Source organism: Wallemia ichthyophaga (assembly GCF_000400465.1).
Source record: "Wallemia ichthyophaga EXF-994 unplaced genomic scaffold scaffold12, whole genome shotgun sequence".
Classification (NCBI taxonomy): domain Eukaryota; kingdom Fungi; phylum Basidiomycota; class Wallemiomycetes; order Wallemiales; family Wallemiaceae; genus Wallemia; species Wallemia ichthyophaga.
The window spans coordinates 73,444-97,248 of NW_008806285.1; the positions used below are offsets into that span (position 1 = coordinate 73,444).

General features: G+C 48.8%; 15 protein-coding genes across 15 annotated transcripts; 11 read left to right on the plus strand and 4 right to left on the minus strand.

The window, feature by feature from the left end:
- Window positions 1–23: 23 nt before the first annotated feature.
- J056_000842 (putative glutamate--tRNA ligase, cytoplasmic) lies at window positions 24–2,504 on the plus strand (the record flags this gene model as incomplete). The annotated part of the gene is made up of 2 exons (XM_009270470.1): window positions 24–450; window positions 499–2,504. The coding sequence occupies 2 exons, from the start codon at window positions 24–26 to the stop codon at window positions 2,502–2,504; spliced, it is 2,433 nt and encodes an 810-aa protein (XP_009268745.1).
- A 114-nt stretch (window positions 2,505–2,618) lies between these two features.
- On the minus strand, window positions 2,619–3,550 carry J056_000843 (uncharacterized protein; the record flags this gene model as incomplete). The annotated part of the gene is made up of 2 exons (XM_009270471.1): window positions 2,619–3,467; window positions 3,515–3,550. The coding sequence occupies 2 exons, from the start codon at window positions 3,548–3,550 to the stop codon at window positions 2,619–2,621; spliced, it is 885 nt and encodes a 294-aa protein (XP_009268746.1).
- A 165-nt stretch (window positions 3,551–3,715) lies between these two features.
- Window positions 3,716–4,990, plus strand: J056_000844 (uncharacterized protein; the record flags this gene model as incomplete). Its single annotated transcript, XM_009270472.1, has 2 exons — window positions 3,716–3,987; window positions 4,042–4,990. The coding sequence occupies 2 exons, from the start codon at window positions 3,716–3,718 to the stop codon at window positions 4,988–4,990; spliced, it is 1,221 nt and encodes a 406-aa protein (XP_009268747.1).
- A 400-nt stretch (window positions 4,991–5,390) lies between these two features.
- J056_000845 (Glutathione peroxidase) lies at window positions 5,391–5,983 on the plus strand (the record flags this gene model as incomplete). Its single annotated transcript, XM_009270473.1, has 3 exons — window positions 5,391–5,496; window positions 5,550–5,625; window positions 5,683–5,983. The coding sequence occupies 3 exons, from the start codon at window positions 5,391–5,393 to the stop codon at window positions 5,981–5,983; spliced, it is 483 nt and encodes a 160-aa protein (XP_009268748.1).
- A 108-nt stretch (window positions 5,984–6,091) lies between these two features.
- On the plus strand, window positions 6,092–7,045 carry J056_000846 (Methionine adenosyltransferase 2 subunit beta; the record flags this gene model as incomplete). The annotated part of the gene is made up of 2 exons (XM_009270474.1): window positions 6,092–6,429; window positions 6,484–7,045. 2 exons carry the CDS (start codon window positions 6,092–6,094, stop codon window positions 7,043–7,045), a joined length of 900 nt encoding a protein of 299 aa, XP_009268749.1.
- Window positions 7,046–7,198: 153 nt separating this feature from the next.
- J056_000847 (Protein rot1) lies at window positions 7,199–8,047 on the plus strand (the record flags this gene model as incomplete). The annotated part of the gene is made up of 1 exon (XM_009270475.1): window positions 7,199–8,047. The coding sequence occupies one exon, from the start codon at window positions 7,199–7,201 to the stop codon at window positions 8,045–8,047; it is 849 nt and encodes a 282-aa protein (XP_009268750.1).
- A 264-nt stretch (window positions 8,048–8,311) lies between these two features.
- On the plus strand, window positions 8,312–8,900 carry J056_000848 (uncharacterized protein; the record flags this gene model as incomplete). Its single annotated transcript, XM_009270476.1, has 2 exons — window positions 8,312–8,566; window positions 8,616–8,900. The coding sequence occupies 2 exons, from the start codon at window positions 8,312–8,314 to the stop codon at window positions 8,898–8,900; spliced, it is 540 nt and encodes a 179-aa protein (XP_009268751.1).
- Window positions 8,901–9,009: 109 nt separating this feature from the next.
- J056_000849 (Quinone oxidoreductase PIG3) lies at window positions 9,010–10,738 on the minus strand (the record flags this gene model as incomplete). Its single annotated transcript, XM_009270477.1, has 3 exons — window positions 9,010–9,020; window positions 9,064–9,649; window positions 9,746–10,738. 3 exons carry the CDS (start codon window positions 10,736–10,738, stop codon window positions 9,010–9,012), a joined length of 1,590 nt encoding a protein of 529 aa, XP_009268752.1.
- Window positions 10,739–11,191: 453 nt separating this feature from the next.
- Window positions 11,192–11,535, plus strand: J056_000850 (uncharacterized protein; the record flags this gene model as incomplete). The annotated part of the gene is made up of 2 exons (XM_009270478.1): window positions 11,192–11,395; window positions 11,443–11,535. The coding sequence occupies 2 exons, from the start codon at window positions 11,192–11,194 to the stop codon at window positions 11,533–11,535; spliced, it is 297 nt and encodes a 98-aa protein (XP_009268753.1).
- A 701-nt stretch (window positions 11,536–12,236) lies between these two features.
- Window positions 12,237–12,588, plus strand: J056_000851 (uncharacterized protein; the record flags this gene model as incomplete). The annotated part of the gene is made up of 2 exons (XM_009270479.1): window positions 12,237–12,306; window positions 12,362–12,588. The coding sequence occupies 2 exons, from the start codon at window positions 12,237–12,239 to the stop codon at window positions 12,586–12,588; spliced, it is 297 nt and encodes a 98-aa protein (XP_009268754.1).
- Window positions 12,589–12,788: 200 nt separating this feature from the next.
- J056_000852 (Condensin complex subunit 3) lies at window positions 12,789–16,094 on the minus strand (the record flags this gene model as incomplete). The annotated part of the gene is made up of 4 exons (XM_009270480.1): window positions 12,789–13,916; window positions 13,972–14,091; window positions 14,144–15,133; window positions 15,195–16,094. The coding sequence occupies 4 exons, from the start codon at window positions 16,092–16,094 to the stop codon at window positions 12,789–12,791; spliced, it is 3,138 nt and encodes a 1,045-aa protein (XP_009268755.1).
- A 61-nt stretch (window positions 16,095–16,155) lies between these two features.
- Window positions 16,156–17,007, plus strand: J056_000853 (DASH complex subunit DAM1; the record flags this gene model as incomplete). Its single annotated transcript, XM_009270481.1, has 2 exons — window positions 16,156–16,905; window positions 16,963–17,007. 2 exons carry the CDS (start codon window positions 16,156–16,158, stop codon window positions 17,005–17,007), a joined length of 795 nt encoding a protein of 264 aa, XP_009268756.1.
- Window positions 17,008–17,111: 104 nt separating this feature from the next.
- On the plus strand, window positions 17,112–17,562 carry J056_000854 (uncharacterized protein; the record flags this gene model as incomplete). The annotated part of the gene is made up of 4 exons (XM_009270482.1): window positions 17,112–17,157; window positions 17,213–17,307; window positions 17,356–17,472; window positions 17,527–17,562. 4 exons carry the CDS (start codon window positions 17,112–17,114, stop codon window positions 17,560–17,562), a joined length of 294 nt encoding a protein of 97 aa, XP_009268757.1.
- A 75-nt stretch (window positions 17,563–17,637) lies between these two features.
- J056_000855 (Double-strand-specific pac1 ribonuclease) lies at window positions 17,638–18,981 on the plus strand (the record flags this gene model as incomplete). Its single annotated transcript, XM_009270483.1, has 3 exons — window positions 17,638–18,263; window positions 18,313–18,885; window positions 18,930–18,981. 3 exons carry the CDS (start codon window positions 17,638–17,640, stop codon window positions 18,979–18,981), a joined length of 1,251 nt encoding a protein of 416 aa, XP_009268758.1.
- A 50-nt stretch (window positions 18,982–19,031) lies between these two features.
- On the minus strand, window positions 19,032–23,747 carry J056_000856 (TELO2-interacting protein 1-like protein; the record flags this gene model as incomplete). Its single annotated transcript, XM_009270484.1, has 8 exons — window positions 19,032–19,354; window positions 19,404–19,530; window positions 19,575–19,623; window positions 19,676–19,947; window positions 19,995–20,011; window positions 20,056–20,122; window positions 20,279–23,662; window positions 23,712–23,747. The coding sequence occupies 8 exons, from the start codon at window positions 23,745–23,747 to the stop codon at window positions 19,032–19,034; spliced, it is 4,275 nt and encodes a 1,424-aa protein (XP_009268759.1).
- Window positions 23,748–23,805: the final 58 nt, after the last annotated feature.

A 23,805-nucleotide genomic window follows, 5' to 3' on the forward strand; every position in this document is an offset into this window, starting at 1 on the left:
TCAAGAAGATCGAAGACCAAAAAATGTCATTTGAATTGATAATTCCAACAGCAACGAAGGATGTTCCATATGGTGCTATCGGTATAGCCCATTATCTATCCACAAACGCTGATCCTGCGTGCTCCCCATTCGAGTACTCCCATGTAGATGTACACACGGATTTCAGCGACGACGCCAAAGCGGCTACCTTCAAATCCGCAGATGGCGCCCAAGTCACTGATCTCCACACTATTCTTTCAGTCTTGGCCCACGCTGGTAACATCTCAGGCCAGTCGGAGGACAAGGGCTTAGTCGAGGCTTATGTCAGCGACGCAGCGGCTATGTCCAAGCAATCATTCCCTCAGCTGACGCAATCACTCAACAAGCTCGATGATATTCTCTTTCTCCATGCGTTCCTCGTTGGATACGCACCAACTGTTGCTGATTTTGCTATTTGGAGTTCAATCAAGTGTGAGTGCGGTTAGGTAGTCGTGGCACGTCGCTAAATGTGCTTCTAAGCCTCATCACTCGCTCTCGGCATTCTCAAGAAGAATCAGCACCAAAATGTTGTCAGATTCCTTTCCTTCTTCGACACTCTCGCTCAGCCAGCGTTGCAAGCCCACGCAGCAGCCAAGTCTAAGAAGGCGTCTACCAAGACGGCCTCTGGTGGTTTCAGTATGGGTTTGAAGAACGCAGAGCAAGGCAAGGTTGTCACTCGTTTCCCACCAGAACCCTCTGGATACTTGCACATTGGTCACGTAAAGGCAGCTATGCTCAACGACTACTTTGCCAAGATGTACAATGGCACGCTGCGCATCAGACTCGATGACACCAACCCTGTCAAAGAGGACACAGAGTACCAAGACGTGATTTTAGAAGATCTCAAAATGATGGGTATCACATCTAAGCTGGTTACCTTCACTTCCGACTACTTTCAACTCCTCTACGACAAGGCTATCGAGCTTATCAAACTCGGTAAGGCATACGCAGACGACACACCTGCAGAGGAGCTCAAAGCACAGAGATTCAACCGCCAGCCTTCAAAGCACCGCGATATGCCAGTCGATGAGGTACTCAAGCATTTTGAGGAGATGAGCAAGGGTACAGAAGAAGGCAACCGCTGGGTCCTTCGCGCTAAGATCAACTATGCAAGCGATATAGGCACGATGCGTGATCCTAACATCTACAGAGTGGTGCCACACGCTGACCACCACCGCACGGGTAAGCAGTGGAAGGTATACCCACTCTACGACTTCTGCATGCCGATAATAGATTCCGTGGAGGGTGTGACCCATGCACTTCGTTCGAACGAATACCACGAGCGTAATCCACTGTACAACTGGATCGTCGATACGCTCTCCATGCGCAGAGCTGAAATTTGGGACTTTGGAAGAATGAACTTCACCTACACTCTACTTTCTAAGCGCAAACTGGGTAAACTCGTTGAAGCTGGTAGTGTGAAAGGTTGGGATGACCCTCGCTTCGCTACTGTTAGGGGTATTTTGCGCAGAGGTATGACTGTCGATACACTGCGCGAATTCATCCTTCTACAGGGTCCATCACAGAGCGTCGTCAACCTCCAATGGGACCAGATCTGGTCTATGAATAAGCAGCGTATTGATCCCGTCATTCCACGTTTCACAGCTTGCGAGAAAAAGCATCTCGTAAAGGCTGTTGTGAATGGCGCCCCATCGTCTATCGAATACAAGGAGCTTCCTCGCCATGCTAAGAACAATGATCTCGGTACGAAGAAGGTTGCTTTCTCTAACGAGGTTTACATGGACCAGGAAGACGCACAGTCGTTCGCCGATGGCGAAGAAATCACCATGATGGCCTGGGGTAACGCTTTCGTTAAGGCGAAGGAGGTAAATAGTGAGGGAATGGTCACTGGACTCACCCTCGATCTGCACTTGGAGGGTGACTTTAAGAAGACTAAGAAGAAGGTGACGTGGTTGTCCGCTAAGAATGATTTCGTTGGCGTTAAGCTGATGGACTACGATTATCTCATCAACAAACCTCGTTTGGAGGAAAGCGACAACTTAGACGATTTCCTCACTCCTGTCACAGAATTCGTCACGGATGCTGTCACCGATTCTAACATCAAGTCACTCAACAAAGGCGATCGCTTCCAGTTCGAGAGAAAGGGTTACTTTATTGTGGATGCTGTCAAGGAAGATGGCACATACGAACTGATAAAAATCCCAGACGGCAGGGTGGCATCGACTATTAGCAAGGGTGATGAGAAGGCGCAAGCTAAGCAGGCTGCGCAGCCCAAGAGAGATAAGAGGGAGAAGAAGGAGAAGGGTAAAGAGGGTAACGCTGGCAAGGCAGGTAAGGCGCCTTCTGTCACCGACATTGCACCTTCACAGGCAATTGAGTACCTCAGTCTGAGCGACAAGAATGATGGCTTTGAGATACCTGTCAAGAGCAAGATGTACAATGTCGGTAGTGTTTTTGGAGATGAAAAGGTGGACACCAATGTCAAGACGGACATGTACAAGGTGGATCCAATTTACAAGCACTAGACGGGCCATTAGCAGGGGAACTTGTAAGAGACACGATAAAGAGCTATTCAAAAGAACATCATTTATAGGATATGATCATGACATGAAATTGGTGATTGATAATAATCTCAAATTTTAAGACTCGAAAGTGAATGCAGCGCCGATCTTGTGAGCTGAAGGACCAGCCGAAGTGTCGTTGAGGCGTTGGGTGTCGAGAGCGAGACCGAAAGAGGCCTTAACGCCTGGACGGAGAGCTTGAGTGTAGCCGAGGGCGAGGATACCAGCGTTGTTAATCTTGCTCTTGACAAAGGCAGCGTTGTCGAGGTAAGTCTTAGCGCCGACTTCGAGGTTGACGTTGGAAGGACCAATCTTGGTGTCGTAGATGGCCTTGGCGCCAGCTTCGACGTCGCGGCTGACTCTGTGGTAGTAAGAAGCGGCGAAGACGTTGAGGTTGTTGAGACCGTGGAGGGTGACAGCATACTCAGGGGCCGAGTAACCAACAGCAGCAGCGTATTTGCTGATCTTGCCGTCTTGAACCGAGTAAGAAGTCTCGGCACCAGCGAGTAAACCGTCCTTGCCGACGACCGAGTCGAGGGTGAAAGTAGGACCCTTGAAAACATCCAAGAAGGCGCGGCCGTGGAGACCTGGTTGCTTGAAAATGGCGCCTGCGAGTGCAGACTTACCACCGCCTTGAGGAAGGAGAGAAGATTGAATGTCGAGCTTAAGGCCCTTTGCGATGTTGTTCTCTAATTCTAATTGAGATTTGAGGACATTTGAGGTGGTCCACGCTTGAGTGAAGATGACGCCTTTGGAAGCATCAACGTATTTGCCTTCAATGTCGCCGTTGATGTTTGCAGATTTTGAGTCACGGAGACCAGAAACCTTGAAAGAGACATTTGAAGGGGTCTTGGTCTTTACTTCTAATTGAGTGCCGTTGATTGGGAAATCCTTGCTGAGGAGGTCGTTGGCTGATTTGCCGAGATCCTTGGGGAGTGTGAGTGGGGTAGATAAGTATAAAATATATATAATACCTTCCAGGATGGTGGTACTGCTGCTGGTGCTGACATCTTTCTTGTTTTGTTGGTCGTAGTGTTTGAACCAGCGGAATCGATCAAGGCGTGAGATTATTCATTTAAAATTTGATTATTTAATTGTACAAGGTAAAATATTTTAAATATATATTTTAAATATGTATTTTAATTTATCGGCTGCCCAATTCTCGGTCTTCTTGCATGACACGGCAGTACAATCTCGATGAAATAGCATCTTTGGATTACCTACTAACTTATTACGTTGTACAGATTTCAGGTAGTGTTGGACACCTCTTCTTACTCCTCCTCACCATCATTTCCCGCTCCATACATCACAACGGGGTTATTATCAACTTCTACTTGATATTCAGCTTTACGCTGTGGATAGATGCTATTCTATTGTACACCGGTCACCTCACTTCCCAAACCCACCAAATCCCCCCTTCAATACGCATCATTAACTCCAGTATCAGGTGGGTTAGTCCACTCGGGTGATTTCGGTAATCTCGCTAAACATTTCCACACAGAATGACAGGAATGCTAGCCAACACCTGCACAACCCTTACTGTCGTCTTTAGGCTTTTCATAAGCGTTAACACCGCTCTCAGTACTCGCCTCGCTAAAATTTTATCCAAGATCTCAGACACTATCTTGATTTTAGTTCCTTGGGTGTTGAGTATGCCATTCTTCATCGCTTATTTAGCACGCACTATTCCACACCCAGATTTAGTCATCCGAACGCCCTATTTCTGTGACTACAATGGTAGTGTGTTGAATAAAGTCGTTACCAACCTCACTCTGGCACTAATGTGTCTGATACTGGTGCTGGCAATACTCACCGCTATTCTCCTCATCAAACTCCGTTCAAGTCAGCACGGTTTGGTGTACGTGAAAACATCAATCGACGTTGTCCTCGGTTGTCGCATACTTCTCTTCCTCGTCTACTCACTCACTACGGTGGTTGTACTAAGCGGTACGCTTAACGACGCTTGGGGGAGTTTCAGCGATGGCCCCACCCTCGCTTTCGGTTTGACCGGTTTCTGGGCTTTCCTCTTGTTCTTTATTCAACCAGACACCTTCAACGCTATTATGACTTGCTTCGGGCTTAGAAAGTCGCGGAATAGACAGAGACGCCCCTCCTTCCTCTCTGTCAGCGCTAGTCGACCACGGGGAACTGAGCGGCATGAATTCGACGGGAATTTAACTTTCAATGGGAGTCTAAATGTTCGGAGTAGTGGGAGTGATGAATGTGGGGATGTCAATGGCTGGGTTGATAAACGGCGGCTTGACAATGCTGATTCAAGGTGTTTAGGCGGTGGCAGTAGTAGGTGTAGCTCAAGTAGCTCGAGTACGACACACACGACACACACGACACATACAACACATACAACTCACACAACTAATACGGATACCTACCCAAATATTTTCACTGAAATACACACTCACAAAAACACAGACAGCGATACGTCGCATTAAGGTTGACATGTACTTGTACTTCTATATTTACTAACAGCATACATTGTATTAATAGACGCGCTTATAGATATTCTAATAGGCTTTGTCCGCTGCTTCTGGGACCAACTAAAACAAGGTCACTTTGGAGAAAAATTCACCTCTCCCACTATAATAGATAAGCTCATTGATCCTGCTTTCAATGTTAAATTTAAGAATCACCCGCCCCGGAACCCAACTTAGGCTTTCGAAGAATCAAGCTTACGCTTCTTGGTTTATCTTACGTAACAAGATGTTTAGAGAGGGATTTGCAGCAATCTCTGTAATTTCATGGCACACACGCCAAATACGACATATGAACAAATATATTCCACGGACTTTTATTCATTTCTCGCATCCCACGACCCCTAGTTCCCACACAATCATGTCAAATTCTGAATTCTACAATCTCAGCGCAGAGAAACCAAACGGCGAAGAATACAAGTTTGATAGTTTAAAGGATAAGGTCGTGCTTATTGTGAACACAGCGAGTGAGTTAATGTCACCGGTTATATCACACGGTTCTAAGCGTGGTACACACCAGGCAAATGCGGCTTCACGCCACAGTACACGGGACTTGAAGAATTGCACAACGCTTACAAAGACAGGGGATTGGTAGTGTGAGTGGTGTGACGTCGTCGTTGTCAATCCCCGCTAACGACGCACGACGCAAATAGCCTTGGATTCCCTTGCAATCAGTTCGGTGGACAAGAGCCAGGCAGTGACAGCGATATTGACAACTTCTGTAAGATCAATCACGGTGTTTCGTTCCAGCTTTTCAAGAAATCAGACGTCAATGGTGATAATACGAATGAGGTTTTCAGATGGCTTAAAGAAAAGAAGCCACAGCTTATGATGGGCAGAATCAAGTGGAACTTTGAGAAATTCCTCATCGATAAGCAGGGAAATGTCGTCAATAGATACTCATCCATGTCTAAGCCAAGTGAAATAGCTAAAGATGTTGAGAAACTCGTCTAACAATTCATTTTATTCAAATACATTTCTTACTTTAAAGTGAAAATTTTTACAAAGTGAATGACGCGATGAATATCAAATATCTTGGAATACGTCATTCATCATCGCATCATGATCAAAGTACTCGTTACAGGCGCAACAGGTTTGCTAGGCAGAGCAATTATGCACAACCTCCGCGCGGACAGCTCTGTCCAAGTATTAGGATTGGGTTATAGTAGAGTTGGTGAAGGTGTTATCAAATGCGATATCACAAATCACGACGAGTTGAAGGGTGTCGTAGAGCATCACTCACCAGATGTAATCATCCACGCCGCTGCTGAAAGGCGTCCAGATGTCGCAGCGAATGATCCTGCAGCGACGGAGCACCTCAACGTGGCTGTTTCAGCAAACGTGGCTGGTTTAGCGAGGAGTGTAAAGGCAGCACTCATCTATATATCCACTGATTACGTGTAAGTGGGGGTATTTGTCGGTATCCACTCAATTGCTCAATTAAAATCACTCAGCTTCGACGGCACTAAACCGCCATATGAGGTCACTGACACACCAAACCCACTCAATCTCTACGGCAAGACTAAGCTGGCTGGCGAGAAGGCAGTGCATGAGAATAATCAAAGGTCAATCGTCGTCAGAGTCCCTGTTCTTTATGGCAAAGTAGAGAACAACAAGGAGAGCGCTGTGACGGTACTCATTGATGGCGTTAAAGATAGTTTGAACGCTCCAAAGAAGTTTGAGCATTTGTCGAAGCGTTTCCCAACCCACGTTGAGAATGTTGCTCAAGCGTTGAATGCCTTGTCAAAATGGGTTGCTAGTGCCGACAATATCACTCCTATTATCCATTACACTTCAACAGAAGGTTATACGAAATATGAAATGGCATGTATCTTTGCGGATATACTGGGAATTCCAAGAAATGGATTAATCGCTGATACTCAAGAGCCTCAAGGTGCAGCTGCTGTCAGTCGTCCAAAAGACTGCCAGCTTTCGAGAAACAAGTTGGACGATCTCAATTTGGACATGAAAGAGGACGTGCACTTTGTGGAGTTTTTCAAATCTCAATTGTTATAGATTCTCATAAGCTATTATAAGCTACCATAAACTATTTCGCACGATATATTCCATTTTAGGTTTTTATTATTTTCATTTTAATTCAAATTCCAAAACCCTTTTTAGGTGCGCTTACGTTCTGTTTCTGAGCCGTCGACACTAAAAATACGCGATATGAAATTATTGGGAGCAGCAGCAGCAGCAGCAGCAGTGGCACTATTCGCACCAGCATACGCGGCAGAAGAGGATATCTACGGTACCTGGTCGTCTGGTTCTGGCGGTGTACAGACAGGTGAAGGATTCTGTACGCCACAAGAGTACAGCTTCAATATCCCAAACACCACAGGAACGAGCTACTCGTTTACTGAAGATGGCTACTATGAGGAAGCTTCTTACAAGTTCAGATCAAACGCAACTCATCCACAATGCATACAAGCAGTCCTCACTTGGCAGCACGGTAGATATGAGTTTTACGATCATGAGGATATGCAAGGTATTAAGACTACTCCTTTCTCTGCAGATGGTCGCGTTCAAGTTGAGGATCCATGTGCAGCGAGCAGCAACATACTCAGCACAACCAGTTTCAACCACACTTTCGTTAAATACCTCCCATTCGATGATCCCGTTAAGAATATAAAGGCTCTCCAGCTCTACGACTTTGACGGCTCCGAGTTGGCTCCGTTGTACCTCATTAGTCGCCAACCAAACATGCTGCCTACTAGCCCAATCAGCACCCAATACTCTAAGAGAAGCAAGAGAAGCACAGATGAGCCAGTAGAGGGTGATGTGGATGCGGATATGCAGAATATACTCGCAACTCCTTCTTTGGAGAGAAGGAAAGGTGGTGGTGGTAAAGGAGGCGGTGGTGGTAGAGTAAGCAGCGGTGGTGGTAAAGTGAGCAGCGGTGGAGCGGGCCGTGGCGCTAATGTTACCTCTGGCAATCACTCTTCTGCTGTTTCGAATACCCTCCCTATCTCACTCGCTGCCTTGGTCATTGTCGCGGCAAGCATAGCTATCGTATGATAAGTCATGTGCGAGCGTTGTGCGTTGTGTGTCTTACTCAAACACCCAACCTTACCTAAAACATTGTAATATTTTCATTTATTCATCCTGGACATTATCACCTGGTTCGCCTGAAACAGTCGCCACTAAGAAAACAAAATAAGTAGAAGCGCTAGCAGCAGCGGCAGCAGCAGCAGCACGCTGAAAACAGCACCTTCAGTCAACATATATACGTCCTCATCTAGCGCTTTCGATCCGTTCACTGCATACGCTCCTGATATACAAATGAGCGTACACGCCACGCCGATGCTGAGCGATACGATCGATACGATGCGAGTGGATATACTGCAGAACAACGAAGAAATAGCAGTGCTGCACTTGTCTATCACGCGCTTACCTCTATCGTGTAGTAAACGTGATGACCTCGTGGAGCAGGAGCTGGACATCCTCCCAAGCGATGCCAACATTCGCCTGTCTAACAAGAGTCCACTAGAGCTCGCATGTGGGAAAATGCCCCCCGTCAGTTACGTCGGGGGCAGGGTGAGTGGGAGTTAAGTGTGAAATTTTTCTGTCTCATCACATCAAACAGATCAGATCACAAGGCGCGCTGCACCCGTATGCAGTGTTTGAGAGCAGGCGCGGTAGTTTGTTTAGAGGACAACTTGCAGGTAATCGCGTTAAGCATCAGATATCCATCCTCGACGATAGTAGGGTTTCCCCGATTACCTCATTCGTTCTTATCATCGCTAACCAGGCTAAACACTGCTGCGTGTGGAGCAGGAATCTTGATGGTCTGGCTAAGCGGTACGATCTCACTCAATATCATAAGTCTCAGGGTATGATCTTCAACCCTGCCGGAGCAGCTGGTGGATGATCATGGCTGCGGCTAGTCGATTGTCGCTAGTCACACAACACATATCACTGCAATGCAAATGCAACGTAACGTTACCTATACTCTAGCTTTTCATGTAACCTTAATGCTCTTAGAAACTATCTGCTGCACGTCAGTTTGACATCACGCTAAACCCCTCACCTACTTGGTGCCTGCTCATTCACCACCATCCCCAGCCGCTTGTCGTACTGCATGAGATCGTGCCGCTCGGCCAGCCCGTCGAGGCGCTTGCACCAGACGACGCGGGTGAAAATACGCGCGGCAACGAGCAGAATAAAAGCAGGGAGAACGTAGCATTGCTGCGATGTCTGCAAGTAGGTGTGCAAGTGCAATCCCAGCCTAGTTCTGCGTTCGCAGTACAGTGCAACTACGTTATGATCAGGTGTGCGTATCTCGTTTCCAATGCAATGTAGTTTCACTTTTTCGTCTCCGATTCCGTCTGGCTGCAGCTGCAGCGACAACACCTCCCCACTGCCATTGCCTTGGCCACATACAGCACCCACGGCGACAGAGTACGAGTGCACAGTCTGTCTGAGTAGGTGCTGCCGCATGTACAGCTCTCCTTCCTCAGTGATAGTGTGGGCTATTGTCGCCACTATTCTTCCATTCTGCTTTATACGCACCACAAACTCCTCTTGGTCGTATTCACAGTGTATGTTGCACTCAGGTATCGCAGCATTCGCCGCGTCTAGCCCATCGCCTCGCCTCCATCGACTGCTCCCATTGTTGCACTGGGACACTATCGCAAACGACGTCATGGAGGATGAATAAGTTAATTTAAGCGTTTTATCAATTTAGTCGCTTTAGTCACTCTAGTCTACAGTCACGACAATCTTGCCCGTGTTCTCGTTAGCCGCCATGCAGTCATGCGCCAGTGCGATCTGTTTCCAGCTGAACACGCTGTGTATTCTCAACTCGAGGTCCTTGCCGACTTTGTCGAGAGCTGCCTTTCTGAAGTCGTTAAGGAGGTCTCCCTGATACTCTGCGCTCCTAGATCTGAGCGTGCTGCCCTGTATGCAGAGTCTCTTGAAGATAATAGGTCCTACATTAACCTCGCTGGCGACCATACCAGACATAACGCCAAGGAGGACGATGCGTGCATCTTTACCGGCAGCGTTAATGTTGGCGTTCAAGTAAGACTGACCGACCATATCGACGATGACGTCGACGCCTTTGTTATCAGTGTGAGCCAGCACCTCTTTATCGAAGCTCTGCGTGCGGTAGTTGATGCCATGTGTAGCGCCCATTGGGAGACCTTTGACAGCGTCTATCTTAGCGTCTGATCCAGCCGTAGCGAAGACACGCCTAGCGCCGTAATGTCTGGCCAGCTGAATAGCAGCCATGCCCACACCGCTCGCGCCGGCATGTATGAGCACATCGTCGCCCGCCTTGATACGTCCTATGGTCGACAGAGCCTGGTGCGCAGTGAGGTAATTCTCGCAGATAGCCGCACACTGGACGTGCGTGAGGTGGGTTGGTTTGCGCAGGATCATGTGCGCGTCGACGGCTATATACTCGGCATATGCCCCGCCATAAGCTAAGCCAAACACCTCGTCGTCGATTTTCCACTCAGCACTCTGGTTCGCGTCGACTACTACGCCCGAGAACTCCACACCGAGCGTCTTGGGCGCCTGCGGCGGCAGCGGATACATACCCTTTGCTTGGAGCAGATCCATGCGGTTCACGCCGAACGCAACGACTTTGACAAGCACCTGTGTCGCGCTGAGAGCGGGTTGCGGCGTGACCTGGATCTTGAGATCAGAGCTGCTGTTCGCAACGTCGTTCGGCGTGTCTATCACAACTGATTTCATAGTGGCCATGGTGGTTGTGTGATGTGTGGTGTGCAGGGTGAAGTTCTTCCCTGTTTAGTAAGCATTCTTCTCGAAATATCTGCTTCTTCGGAATATCTGCTCCGCTGAGTAAGCACCGGCAGCGGTGCACGTCTGCGCAACAGCACGCATTGCATTGCCATTTCATCACTCCTCCTTATCCGCTTATCGCACCTGCCGAGCGGAATTGGCTATGATGCATATGACGTATGTGATGTTGGACGAATCTTCGCCGCGTGACCACCCAGCAAAGACGCGCAACTCCCACAACGCCGCGGAGATGGGACTCGTACCGCCGCTGAAACTTATCAGTGATGAATTTTGGAGTACCGTAGGAGTATCCCACTCGAAGGTGTAATTGATCGATGACGCAATATTACTCCATGTCTAGCGTATAAAAGGTGGAATATATTAAAGTCTATTTCATACACTCAAAAACTCAACATGTCATCCGACCCAAGCAAGACCAACGCACAATGGAACTCAACCGTCGGCACTGCCAAGGAATCCTTGGGCAACGCCGTTGGTTCTGAAGACTACTCCAAGGCCGGTAAAGAGCAACATGCCAAAGGTGAAGCCGAGAGAAAGGAGGCTGAAGCCAAGCAATACGGCGAAGGCATGGTCGACTCAGCTGCAGGCAAGATGAAGGTGTGTTGGTGTTTCATGCTTTTCGATACCTGCTAACAAATGCTCAGAACGTCGGTGGCGCTGTCACTGGTGACAAGGAGAAGCAGGCTGAAGGTGCTGCTCGTGAAGAAAAGGGCGAAACCAAGAGAGACTTCGCTTAAATTTCCGTGTAGCTCTCCATACCTATTAGTTATGTAATGAACGCACTGAAAACGCTAATATACGCACATAATGATAACTACAATACTTTGTGATGACTGTTCTTGCTCCTGATTTATATCACACGGGCTAATGAATCCAGCTGTGTCGCGGTGTTAACGCTACAGAAAGTGTCGCTTAAATTATTAGATGCGGATGCTTGATTAATGTTATAGTAGAATACTCCCAAGTACTCAAAGGTTAGAGCGACTTGTACGATCGACGCTATCTGCGCATCGACTGATGCAGAGGAAATCGAAATGAATAATTAGAGGCGTTGTAATGTATTGATCGCCGTAGAAGTTACCTCAAGCATGTTTGTGTCTTTGCCATGTCGTCTTCGATTTCCAAGACACAGAAAAGTAACTAGAATGTACTACAAGCTGCATCAAGTCAAAAAGGATTTTAAACAGAGCAAAGCCTTTAATGCCACAGATCAATCCATCTCGTTGAATAGCATCTCAACAAAGTTGGCCACTTTGCACGTGATAATTTTCATTACATCAATATAAAAGCCCGCTTTTCTTTCTCTCGAACAACAACCTCCATAGTAAGTTTGTAATTGATGGAATTGGTGGTGATTAAACATTATAATACATGATTGATCTACACCACCAATTCGTGCAGCTACGCCACTCATCCGATACTTACTTGACACGCAGACATGTCATCAGAACCAAGCAAAATGAACGCAAACTACGACTCAACGATGGGTTCTGTTAAGGAACAAGCGGGTGAGTGGGGGACTGTTGCGTTAGCACACAAAAGGACATACTCACACCACTCCAGGCAACCTCCTCGGTAACGAATCGCTCAAACACAGCGGCACCCAACAACATGCCTCCGGCGAAGCCGAGAAAAAGGCTGCAACTGCCAAGCAGTATGGAGAGGGTGCCGTCGACAATGTTGCTGGCAAGGCACAGAACATCGGCGGTGCCGTCACTGGTGACAAGAGCAAGCAGGCTGAAGGTGCAGCTCGCGAGAACAAGGGTGATACGAAAAGAGAGTTTGCGTAGATTGCTTCTAATTGCTTTGATGCATTAACGCATCCACGCATTCACGCTTTGTACTTACGCTTGTAACGACTTCTTCACCTATGTTTTACTGATTTACTTTATATTTCACTCGACTGCTGTTATTGAGATTTACGGCTTGTGTGTATTAGTACATGGAACGAGACTTGGAAAGAGAAGATAAAACATCTAGAGCAAATCCTCTAAAGCACGCTGGCAACTTCATCCTCTGAGTCGTCAGCCGCGGGTTCATCGTCATTGCTGTCGCTAAAGTCGATAGCTTTACTCTGACTCCTAGATCTGGCAGGCTGGTTGCGAGTGCGTTTTGACGGCGAAGGAGCGTCAACTTTCTTGTGCCCACCTTTATCTCTAGGTTTAGGTTTATATTTAGGTTTAGCAATAGGACTGCCTTTACCCGCGCTCGCCGTATCGTCGCTATCGCTGGCCCTGCTATCCTCCTCACTGATGATGCCTGGCTCGCTCTCGTCGCTACTGCTATAAGATTTCTTCGTGCTTTTCGAGCGACCTTTAACGCTTTGCGATAAGCTATGCTGGCTACCTTTGCGTTTAGGTTGTTGTTTCTCCGTCTTCCTGTAACCGGGTGTATACCTATCACCGTATTTAGAGGCAGCGCGCGGGGTGGGAGCCGTTTTAGTGCGGGGTGCCTTCTTCACCGGTGTTGCGTCCTCGACCTGGAAGATGCCCGCTTGTTTATACACGTCATTGAGGCTCTCCCGATACTCGTGGTACTCAACGTCGGAGGTATCGATATCTCCCAGGGCCTTGAACTGCTTGTGAAGGGTGGTCAGGAAGCGAGCTAGGGCATTACGCGACAATGCATCAGCCAGTGGACGCTGCTCCTGCACTGTCTCGGCCAGCTTACACGTAAGCCAGATATCCTTCAAGGGTGTATGTCCAGGTATGTACAGTTTCATAAGGAATTGCACTAGGGCCTTCCGGTCCTCTTTCACCTCCACTTCGAATAGCTCCTTGAGAGTGTCGAACGCGAGCCTCTGCTGGAGGAGGGAGTGGGGGTGTGCATTTGTAGCTGATTCAGGTGAGTTGGCTTCACCCGTTATCCCAACAAGGTGGCGCGGATCCGTCCATTCCGACAAGAGCGTCGCTACTTGCGCCACAGTCACCACCGCTTGCTCGTCACTATCACGATCCCAGTGGTCGCCTATGGCGATAAGCGCTATCTCGGCGAGCCTTGTCTGGTTGTGTGCTGAGCTGTAGGCGTAGACGGGGAAGAAGTACGACAGACACTGCCGCAGAGCTTGGTTGTCACCGACTTCCGGACTGAAGTATACATACAGCAGTCCGCGCAACAGCTGAAAGGAGGGCGTTAGTGAGGATGGTCACACTTCAACTCCATGTCAAACTCACACTCGCATCCGTTATCATGCCCGACAGCATCAGTTTCGACACACCCTCGCAAGAAACGGCCTGATATTCGGCGGTGTGACCGTCGAGGGTGCGCAGAAGGAAGTGGTTGATGTACTCGAGCTGGGTTTTGTTAGAGGGGGTGGCTTATCTGCACGCACTGTTTTCCACTCACACCAAGACCGCCCTTGTCCGCAAAGAGGGACACGTCGTGCGTCATGAGCAGGTCGATGACGACCTTGAGCGAATGCATATTGAGTGGCTCGGGTGCGGTTTCAGCCTGGTTCATGAACATCTGGAAGCTGCCAATAGCGAGTGTGTCAGCTAGTAGGCAGACAAGCCCGAGTGCGTGCAGGCCGCGCTCGCGGATAGCCGCGTCTTTCGACTTGACCGAGGGGATAACGAGATCGGGAAGTATACCGCCCAGAGCGCTATTTTCGATAAGGGAGCTGTTGACGCGCTCGAGCATGCCTATCACTACTGCCAAACTACGCAGGTCGAGTTCACCGTTATGTGCAAGTTCCGCGTCATTAAGAATGCGCGCAGTGGCAGGACGCGGTTTAGCGGGCGTTGCTATTGTCGAAGCCCCATCGCCCACCTCGTCCTCCTCGTCTTCCTCTGCAATGCGCAAGTCACGCAGCTCCGAGATGAGTTCGACAGAGAGAAGTAGAAAATCGCGCTCTGATGCGGACAGCTTAGCGAGGATGTCGAGCGCAATAGGGACCAGCTGCTCGGGGAGGGTGGGTGAGCTGAGGAGGGCGCGTACGAGCGTAAACACCTTCCGCCGACCCATCTCGTCTGCATAGTCGAGGTTGATGGCTAGTTTGAGTAGCTCACCTAGCACAAAATTCGCATTTACTAGCCGATCTGTGTGCTCGTCGCTGTCGTCGTCGGGCTGCGCTAGCGCTACGACCGCGTTGTACGCACTTTGCATGTGGAACGCCATAGCTGTCACTACGGGAAGCATCTCTAGCTTCGCATAGTCCTCATACGCTACACAGTGGTCTACGTAGACGCGCGCTAGGAGCGCGTGCTCTGGCGTTAGCGCACTCCACGCACCCTCGTCTAGCTGCACCGCGTGGAATATGTCAGGCCGGTGTGTGAAGAGAGCGAGCAGTGCATCTTCTGCAACGCGTGAGTCTATTACGTCGAAATATTCTAGAAACTGAGTAGAAAGTTTATTGTTAGCTGGGAGTGACTCTGCTTATGCACACCACACGACCCACCAGCTGGAGATTGTTGTCGGCTCTGTCTACCCACGTCGATAACAGACCGGCACAGGCCTTTTGGACGATTGGATCACGGTCTCCGAGGCCAGCGCGAATGAGGTTTTCGCGCGGGCTCAGGCGGATACTGCGGACATCTTTCAAAGCATCACTAAGCTGGGAGCCTTCGAAAACAGACTTGCGGGTGACAGGATCGATGTCTCTGGCGCGTGTGAGGAGGGCGGGGATTGTGAGGGGAGTGGGGAAAACGTTTATGAGAGCGACTCTTCTTACGGCGACAGTTGGATCAGATGTGATTGCAGAATTGAGAGATTTGGCTATAGCACCACTGTCATCGTCTGAAGCTTGTAGTTTGCACAGAGCAAGAGTGGCTTGTTGGCGGATGTTTGTCTCCTTATCGTTCATCCTCTCGAGAAGAGAATCCAAGAGAGAATCGAACAAGTCTTCATCCATAGCGCCTAGTAGGCTTATAATCAGGTTGGAGATCTGCACACAGCGAAATCTGACGTATTTGTCTTTGGCAGAGAAGCCTTTTAAGAGATGGCGCAGGATGTCGGAAGAGAGGACGGAGGAGGGAGATTCGAGGAGATGGTCGTCGTCGTCGTTGCTGTCGTCGTTGTCGCCGTTGGGATGTCTCTCCTCGTGATCCTTGGCAGATGCGTACGAGAGATAAGTGGTTGCAAAAGCAATGACCCTGTCAGCGTAAGATTTAGACTTTGGGAATTGCATTATACGGGTGAGTGAGCCAATAAAAGCCTTCACGAAGGCAGTGTAGCCAGATTGATCAGCATCTCTAAGGAGTTGCAGGTGGAATTTACGCAACTTGATTTGATTTGATTTGTGATTTGATAGGGATTTCTGCGAATCGGTGAAGGCGTCGATTAGAGTATCTAACGACATGGTGGTTGTGGGTTAAGACGCGTCTGGGCTTGTTGACGCGTCGACGCGTAGAACCACCAACATGTCCATCAAAACACCGTTAAGGAGAGTTAGCAGTGGAGCGCTCAAGCATTCAAATAATAGCAGCAGCTTGAATATTACTAGCAAAGATCACCATCCACTGGAATTCCTTACACCAGCGCTGACAGACTTATCTGATGAGTTGGATGGAATTATAAGCAGCACACAGCAGCTAGTCGAGTTAGACGATGCCTTATCACAGTTCAATCACGGCTTTGGTAGTTTGCTGTGGTCATTGAAGTTGAATGCTTATTGTATCAACTGGCCTGAAGCGCCTACAGATGAATCATTTGCCCGGGTAAATGAACTCACAGCGCAATTACAACAGTCAATGGCACCCAGAGAACCCAGAGAACCTACACCTGTCGATACACAAGTAGTCCCACAAGAATCTCATTCAAATCATTCAAATCCCGCAGACGAAACACAAGCACATGAACCAGAACCCTCGCCAGAACCACTCAAACCAAAGCCAAAAGTTGTCAGTGTACAGCTACGTAAGAAAAGGGAGGCGTTTGTCGATAGCGTTATAGATTCACTGCCTTTAGAATACAGAGGTTCACAACCAGCCTTAAGAAATGCCATGTCTAGTGTCCTACATGCACTTATGAAGCATCAATGTACTACTCCTCAAGGTAATGGTATTCGTACACCAGATATCGTCAAACATCCAGATCTACCTCAAGCCAAGGTAAACAAATGCCTTATAGCTCTCGTACAGAAGAAGGCTGTGGTGAAGTGGACGGAGAGTGTAAGTAGTGTGTGTCGGGATATATGTCTATCTACTAACTCCTTTTGCTAATCACAGGGTGTCGCTTACTACAGACTACAACTAGAAACCCCTAGGCGGTGATTTGTACGATATATCAGATATGACATCATTCAAAATTGATCCCGAAGACAGTCCTCGTCAGTACTCTTAGTTAGAATCAAAAACGTTGAAAATCCTAAAAGAGCATGTCTTCGCCAAATAAATCAACTGGAATGTACCACAGCGTTAAAGGTAAGTCACTACACTCGCGCCAATCGCATCACCCAGGTTTCACATCAAATACCAGGAAACGTCGTTGAATCTGTTGGGACAGTGACTGGGAGTGAGGAATGGAAGAAGAGTGGACAGAAAGAGCACGTCGATGGTGAAGCTGAGCAGAAGGTTCCTCTATCGATTCATTCAGAATTCTTACTGATATAAAAACACCAGGCAGCTCAAATCAAAGACACAGCAACTGGTATGTATGACCAGGCTGCTGGTAGAGTTCAGGGCGTAAAGGCGGCTATCACAGGCGATAAGCCTGGTCAAGTCAGTGCAGCCGCTCAAGTCAGTCGCACATACGCTTATATATCATTTTATCTAACTTGCTCAACTTTGCAGGAGGAATCAGGCAAAGCAGCGCAGAAGAATGCTTAAATGGATATTATTTGTATTCTCTAGTAACATTACATTATACTCCTCTCTTTCACCCACACCACTCACACCGCCAATATGCACATTGGACTCAAGAGGCCGCTGCTAGCGCAAGTGCCTTACAAAACCAAGAAATTCCAACTAGCCAAGAAGCGTTCGGCACCAATCTCGGCTTCAATTAAGGAGATTAGCGATGATGATGATAACCATAATAACCACGATAGACCAGAGGTTATTGAGATTGACAGTGATAGCGATATTGAGTGTGTTAGCAGTAGTGATGATAATTTCAATTCTTATGGCAACGATACCAACGACACCAACGACACCAACGACACTAGCACTAGCACTCACGACCAAACGTTTGAATCTCCTATCGACATCGATACTCCTATTCTCCCTGAGAATTACCCTCCTCCGCTGCCACCTCTCTGTCGCGACCTATATAACCTCACTTTTACTCACAGAACCTGCGCCGACTTTGTAGCCAATTTCAACGCTGGCACCGATAATCTCAGAAAAAGTTATGGTATGCACACCATCACCAATGGTGTCATGGGCGATAGTAGGCAGGGGAATGTAGCGTCATTTGTACCCGTTTACGACAACGAAGTGAGTGAGTTTGTTGGTGACAGCATCATCGGCATGGTAGTGGCTCTATTGCTGAGAAAATGGTATCCACACCTTCGTCCTGACGGATTAACGTGAGTTTTTGAGCCAGAATGTGGCACTGTCTTACCATCATGCTACCAGAGAAATACGCAGCAAGCTAGTCAACAGAGGCAGACTATCGAGCTGGGCGAAGCTGTACAACTTCGACCAGCATCTCATTCTACCACCTCAGATGCCCCAACTGCCTGTGCGACTCTCACCCATGGTTCTTTGCGATACATTTGAGGCGTACGTAGCCTCTGTCTTTGACCAGCAAGGTGACGAAAGCGCCGGTCTTATCGCCGTCAAGCAGTGGATTGAGCCGCTTTGTAGGCCTTACGCAGATATGTACAGCGCTGCTATCACCAATCGCGAAAAGGAAGTGCGCGAGGCTCCTCGCATGGGCAGCATGGGCTACCTCAACCAGATGATGGAAAAACATCACGTCGTCGCGGCGTGGACTGAGTCGGGCGGTGTGAATGATCTCAATAACTCTCACAACTACTGGTCTGCTTCCCTTAACCTCACCCTCGACGAACGCGCACATAATAGCACTCCCCTCGCTGTGAAATCTAAATTCCCTCTCACTACCACAGGTAAAGCTTCCAAGAAGAAAGTTGCCAAGGAAATGGCAGCTTATAAGGCTTTGAAGACTTTGGGTCTTAACTGTTGTGGGTATTTCGTTTATTCTATTGCTTCACTCACTCACCCACCAATAGAGACAATCTCTCATTTCAACGATACCTTAAACACACACATCTTGCTAAATAATCTCAACGTAAAATGCATAGTTTCTGAAAATCAGCAGTTTCTTGACAATTTCACAAATGCTCTCCCACGAAAGCATAAAGCCTATCCATCGTTTCACCCTCCTCTTTTTCATCCCACCCGTGGTCCTTGTCGGGGACGATATCAAACGCAACATTTGCACCCTTCTTCTGCAGCGCTTCTACCACCTCTACAGCCTGCGCGAAAGGCACTGCTGTGTCCACAGTACCGTGAGTGATGTATATCGGTGGAATATCCTCCAACTTTCTACGTTTAAGGATATCAGTAATAGTGTATTGAGATACTTCTTCCGCGCTATAACTATCACCGAAGAGCAGCTGGTTGAGAGTGCCTGATTGCACCATCCACGCGTACACTTAGTCCTGTCAGCAGGGGTGAGGGTATTTGGAGCACATAGCACCCACTTCTAGATCTGCTCGACTCCGCCGCATTCTCTGCGACAGCTGGTGCATCTCCATTGAGGTACTTTTTCACGCTATCAAATGGCACAGGCTCGTTCTCCCATGCCGCCTTCCCCTGTGGCGTAGTCCACTGTGCAGCAAGTGAGCAGGTGGCGGGCAATATCAAAAACCTACGAATGGCGCTAGAGTGTTGGTGATGGGGTATATAGCTGTGCAGACCTTCCTAAACACGCGATACGTCAGCTGGGAACTCCAATCATGCGCAAACGACATACGGCACATGTTTTCCATTAGCGACGCCCAGTCCCACCAATAAACTCAGCCAACCACCGGCAGACGAGCCACACACACCCCACCGGCTGACGTCGATGGTGTGGCCGACGCGGCTGGGCAGCTGCTCTATTATGAATGCGACTGACTGCCCTACATCAGCCAAGATTTCGTGGAACCCCGTCTGCGGCGCTAGTCGGTAGTCCACACTTATAAACGCAGTGTTGAACTCGCTCGCCAGCCTGTCGAAATGGGGCGCGTAGCGCTGTCTGCTGCCCTGAAATGCGATTGTTAGGTCTTTTCAACCCATTCAGATTTACCCACCTGCAATAAGCCGCCGCCTGCTTTGTTAGCCTGAGACCTTACTCCCACTCTAACCACCCACCATGATACCATACGAGCACAGGGACGGGCTTCGACTGTGTAGCTGAGGCTGGGACATGGATATCCAACTGGATGGGTAAATCATTTATTCTTTTATAAGTAAAAGTTTCCTTCATTGTTTTATATGTCAGAGTGTCTGACTTTCCGAGAGAAGTGGTGATAAGAGGAAAACGAAAGGCGCATGACTAAAAATTTTCAAAGCCCCTTCAACATCCTTCCAGCACCCTCAGTGCGACTGCTGAGTTCCCGACATCCTTCATACACAGCCAAACAATATCGACATTGCGCACTGAGAGCGCTTCATACAGTGAGACAATGTCGTCCTTCAGCAAGGGGTGGTGTAAGAGGGCTGTAAAGTCAGCACTGAGCTGCCAAACCAGCTCGTCCGCAACAGCTATCTCCTGCACCACACTCCTCATTGCGTCCACTAGAGCCTTATGCGCGCGCTTAGCTGGGGTTGTGTTTTGGTAATATTCTATTCCATTATCCGTGCTCTTTGCGTTGCTTACTGTGTTGATATCTCTACCATTACCATTTACATCACCACTCAACCCCCGCCTTAGCCCCTCAAATCCGATGGTGCGTCTAATCAGTGGATACGCTTCTTCCACAATGCGCATACTCATGAACGCACCCGTCTCAACAGCTAGCACGTTTATAAGCTCAAAAGCGGTAGCTATAACATGAGGACTCTCTTCGTACTCTTCCCCTTTCTTGGCAGCTTTTTCGGATAGGAGGCGGTGGAGTATATACGGCCATGCCCTGTGCACCACAGGCAGCACGTCACTATGGTGACCTGAGCGCATCAGCACTCTTACCGCATTTCCCATCAGCATGACAGTCCTAGCGCGTAAGAAAGCTGACTGGTGAGTGAGGAAGTGCAAAGCCTTGGACATAATCTTAAGACAAATGCTCTGCGATCTATTGAGTGGTTCTTTGGGTGTATCTTCTGGCGTTTGCTCCTGATCTACGTTGTGCGGTTCGCGTAGTTCATCCCAAGCTTGGTGTGGCGTCGGTCCGAAGTCTTCCACACCCTCTTCAGGTGGATCAGCGTGGAGATCGCGAAGCCAATCACTCAGCCCCTCCAGCTCAGCTGCAGAATCAGGCCGAGAATCAGCCACTGCTACCTCACGTTCACGTTCACCCACTACCTCATCGTCCGTACTGGGCAGGATGGCAGCATCGTCGGACATCACGCTGACAATCGTGTCCAGAACGGCAAGCAGTCCCTCTCCCAGCAGAGGTATATCATGGTAATCGTCCAAACTCTCGAATATATCCTCCACCACTCCCTGTAACTTGCTTATCAGCGCTGCACCGACCAGTCTCATAGCAGCTATCAACACGCGCGGCGCTGCGACATCTAGCCTGACTGGATTTAGATATGATGTAACGCTATTGAGCAAGTAGTCTGCGTTATCGAGTATCGCGCCACTCGTGCTAGCGTATCCGAAGTAGTAGCTGACACTAGCGAGCGTGCTCCTGCTATGCTCCATGACAGTAAGAGTGGGGCTATCCAAGCGCGACAGAACGTAGTAGAGTGTGTGGTTGAGCTGGGGTCTACCTTCATAGCCCAGAACATAGCTAGTGGTAGCGATCATGCGCAAAGTGATGAGTGTAATCAACGTCACCCGCACTCTTTTCTCCAATTTCGCGTTCGATTGCGGTGTGTACTTGAAATTATCAGCCAGCGTTTCCACCTTATCGAGACCGCGCACGTGTTCAGAAGGGAGATTGGTATCGGAATGGGGTACGACCTCCTCGCTCACTTCATGATCCCCTTCCATTCTATCTAATTGCTCAGCCTCGAGACTGAACTTAACGACGCTCCGGCCGAGCTTCACGGCGAGCTTGTGAGCCATTGCGACAGAGGACCGCGCTCGAGCCATCCCCTGCAAGATGCAACAACACAGCCATAGAGCGCTCGCAGCAGCCCTAGAATGCAGATTACGCTGAGCAAGGCTGAAGAAATATTCCACCGAATGAGACGCCCTATCCCCGAACGCACATCCGAGAGCTACCAGCGCTCTGCGTATACACTCCCCGTCTTTACTATCGACGCTCTCGAACGGCATAGCAGGGAAACCGAACCATGGATCATCAGAGCCGTCGACCCCGATTTCAAAAGCTGCATCAGGGGTGCTACTCCACAGTATACTTCTGCTCGCATTTACTGATACGCTCTCCCCACTGATGGGCGGTGTCGCGAACGGAATGCAGTCGATTAGCCCCCATGCCCACTTCTCTACTCCGCCGCGCGCACCGAGTATATCATCCATAGGAATCCCACTCAGGCTCGTGCGCATTGTGAGAGCGGCTACAGCTTCGATCTGCGCCGTTGTTGCTTGTATGCCGCTACTGTCGCGCGATCTGATCGCTGAAGGGATTGCAATGAGCGCATCGCGCGCGTGCTGCTTCAGAAGTGATTCTAGTATCTTGCGGTGCGGCTCTAACGACAGAAGTCGACTGAGTGCTTCTTTGGCGATCAACGACACTTCACTCGATGCCTGGCTGTCTACAGAAAGCATCAAAAGGTTTGATAGAAGCAGTCTGTGACAGTTGTCGAGAGTACCGATACACGATTCGAGCAGATCTGCTGACAGTTTTGCAACAGCTCGCCTCACCCTGCTGGACTGGTGCTTCACCACTTTCGAAGTGGAGATGAGAACGAGACATATCTGGTGCACGGTGCCCTGCAGCCAAGAAGGTGTGCGTATCCCTTCCTCTTTCTTCGTAGTGCTAGGTGGAGCGAAAAGAGATGACGCTACTGGTATACTCCCTTCATCCCTCCTATGTCTTTCATCCACCTTACCTCTCACCTCCAAACTCTCCAAATCAATCCGATTTGCCAGTTCAGTCAAGTCGGCAATCTGCACCGGCTGAAGTGCTGCACATAGATCATCGTTGAGAGTCGACATGACAATCAGCCGTAGTGTTTCCAAGGCTGCTACTGCCAACTCGCTATTGATATGGTTTTCGCCTTTTAGGATCTTGGTTATCGAGCTCGCTGTGCCCGGCAACAAAACAGCGTTGATGTCAGGCTTATCGAAAGCGTATTCGCCTACATACACACCTACTAGCTGCAAGGAGCGTGTGCGTAGAGTGATAAATGTGTGCAATGTAGCCAAATCGAGTAATTGAGCAATAAGTGATCCTAATATCGACATGCGCTTCGTTGTGAGGAGAGAGGCGTGATCGAGGGAAGGATTTAAACTAAGAGTGTGAATCAACTCAACGCATGAAAGCAGTTGCACCTCTGACTTGCCTCCTTTTATGCTGTTGATTAGTGTCATCGCAGACAGCATCCACAACTGCTCCCATTCAGCAGTGGGCACGCCTTCCAGGGCCCAAACTTTGGATATAGAATTGAGAGCATTGATAACAGCCACAGATCCCTTCTCAGGGAGCTCTGTGGGCGATATATGGCGGAGAAGGCCAGCTATTGGGAAGAAGACGTAGCGTATGAGCTGGAGAGAGCTATTTGTGGTGCTTAAATTAAGGCTGAGTGAATCTGAGAGTTCTTCAAGTGCTGAGAGCAGTCCTGGCTCGTTTGGTGTTAGATTCGGCTTCGTTACGAGGAAGTTGAGTCTGACGCAGGCAGGTTTGAGCTGAGCGTGGGTGTGAGCGCGGCGAAAGTACGTATATAGCCTCGCTCACAGCCTGGAAAGCGGTATTTCGCGCATCGTCGACCATCTCTGCAATCCTCGATGATGAAAGCTAAGACTAGAGATAAGAAATTGAGATTATTTTA